The 1,410-nt window shown below is 43.2% G+C and overlaps 1 protein-coding gene across 1 annotated transcript; it reads left to right on the top strand.

Annotated features, from left to right (window-relative positions):
* The first annotated feature begins 489 nt into the window (after nucleotides 1–489).
* On the top strand, nucleotides 490–1,378 carry LOC102812684 (ras suppressor protein 1-like). The gene has a single exon (XM_006830896.1). The coding sequence runs from the start codon at nucleotides 493–495 to the stop codon at nucleotides 1,312–1,314; it is 822 nt and encodes a 273-aa protein (XP_006830959.1). The 5' UTR covers nucleotides 490–492; the 3' UTR covers nucleotides 1,315–1,378.
* Nucleotides 1,379–1,410: the final 32 nt, after the last annotated feature.

Here is a 1,410-nt window from a genome sequence, read left to right on the forward strand (position 1 = left end):
AAAAAAGAACATATCCAGATCAATCATAAGGTACAATGCTGTCTGTGATAGGATATTATCCATGTGCCTACAGGGAACACCAGTTAATACCACTATTATTCAAATTTATGAACCAACCACTAATGTCAGGGAGGATGAAGTAGAAGAATTCTATCAAATTCTTCAATCTGAAATCGATCAAACATGCAATAAAGATGTATTGATAATTTCTGGTGATTGGAATGCAAAAGTTGGGAGCAAAAAGGAAGGATCAGTAGTTGGAAAACATGGCCTTGGTGATAGAAATGATGCTGGAGATCGCATGATAGAATTTTGCAAAACCAATGATTTGTTCATTTCAAATATCTTCTCAAGAGAGCATAAGAAGGGCGTGTTCCTGGTTTGGGTTTCCAGTTTTGCGCTGAGCGAGTGCATCACTTACTAACGGAGTGTACCCTGCTGAAACCTGTTGTCCCCGACTTCCCAGCCTGTTAGGTGCTGTCTTCCACAACCATGTCTAAGTCACTGAAAAAGTTGGTGGAGGAGAGCCAGGAGAAGAACCAGCCGGAAGTAGACATGAGTGACCGGGGCATCTCCAACATGCTGGATGTCAACGGCCTGTTCTCTTTATCCCATATCACTCAGCTGGTGCTCAGTCACAACAAGCTAACAACTGTGCCACCAAACATAGCTGAACTGAAGAATTTGGAAGTGCTTAACTTTTTTAATAACCAGATTGAGGAGCTGCCCACACAGATCAGCAGCCTCCAAAAACTCAAACACCTAAACCTTGACATGAATAGGCTGAACACTTTGCCTCGAGGATTTGGCCCTCTACCGGCTCTTGAAGTCCTTGACTTGACTTACAACAACTTGAATGAAAATTATCTTCCAGGAAACTTCCTCTACCTTACCACCTTGCGTGCACTCTATCTAAGTGACAATGATTTTGAAGTCCTGCCTCCAGATATTGGGAAGCTCACAAAGTTGCAGATACTCAGCCTTAAGGATAATGACCTGATCTCACTGCATAAGGAAATTGGGGAGCTTACTCAGCTTAAGGAGCTCCACATTCAAGGAAAACGCCTGACTGTTCTGTCCCCAGAACTAGGAAACTTGGATTTAACTGGTCAGAAGCAAGTATTCAAAGCAGAGAACAATCCCTGGGTTACTCCAATTGCCGACCAATTCCAGCTTGGTGTGTCCCATGTTTTTGAATATATCCTTTCTGAGACATACGGCAGACACATGCAAGCAAACCCAGAACCACCAAAGAAGAATAATGACAAATCAAAAAAGATCAGCCGGAAGCCCCTGACAGCCAAGAACAAATAACAGACTCTCCTGAACTGGGCTTTTGGCCTTCTCTCTCCCTGGTATCACTCCTGGCTTCTTCTCTTGCTCTAGCTTACAAAATACATACAGTGTGAG

The sequence above is a fragment of the Chrysochloris asiatica genome, unplaced genomic scaffold (genome assembly GCF_000296735.1).
Source record: "Chrysochloris asiatica unplaced genomic scaffold, ChrAsi1.0 scaffold00002, whole genome shotgun sequence".
In the NCBI taxonomy this organism is placed as follows: domain Eukaryota; kingdom Metazoa; phylum Chordata; class Mammalia; order Afrosoricida; family Chrysochloridae; genus Chrysochloris; species Chrysochloris asiatica.

Bases quoted from the DNA above. Each gene is read 5' to 3' on its own strand.
- LOC102812684 (XM_006830896.1), top strand. From the start codon at position 493: ATGTCTAAGTCACTGAAAAAGTTGGTGGAGGAGAGCCAGGAGAAGAAC.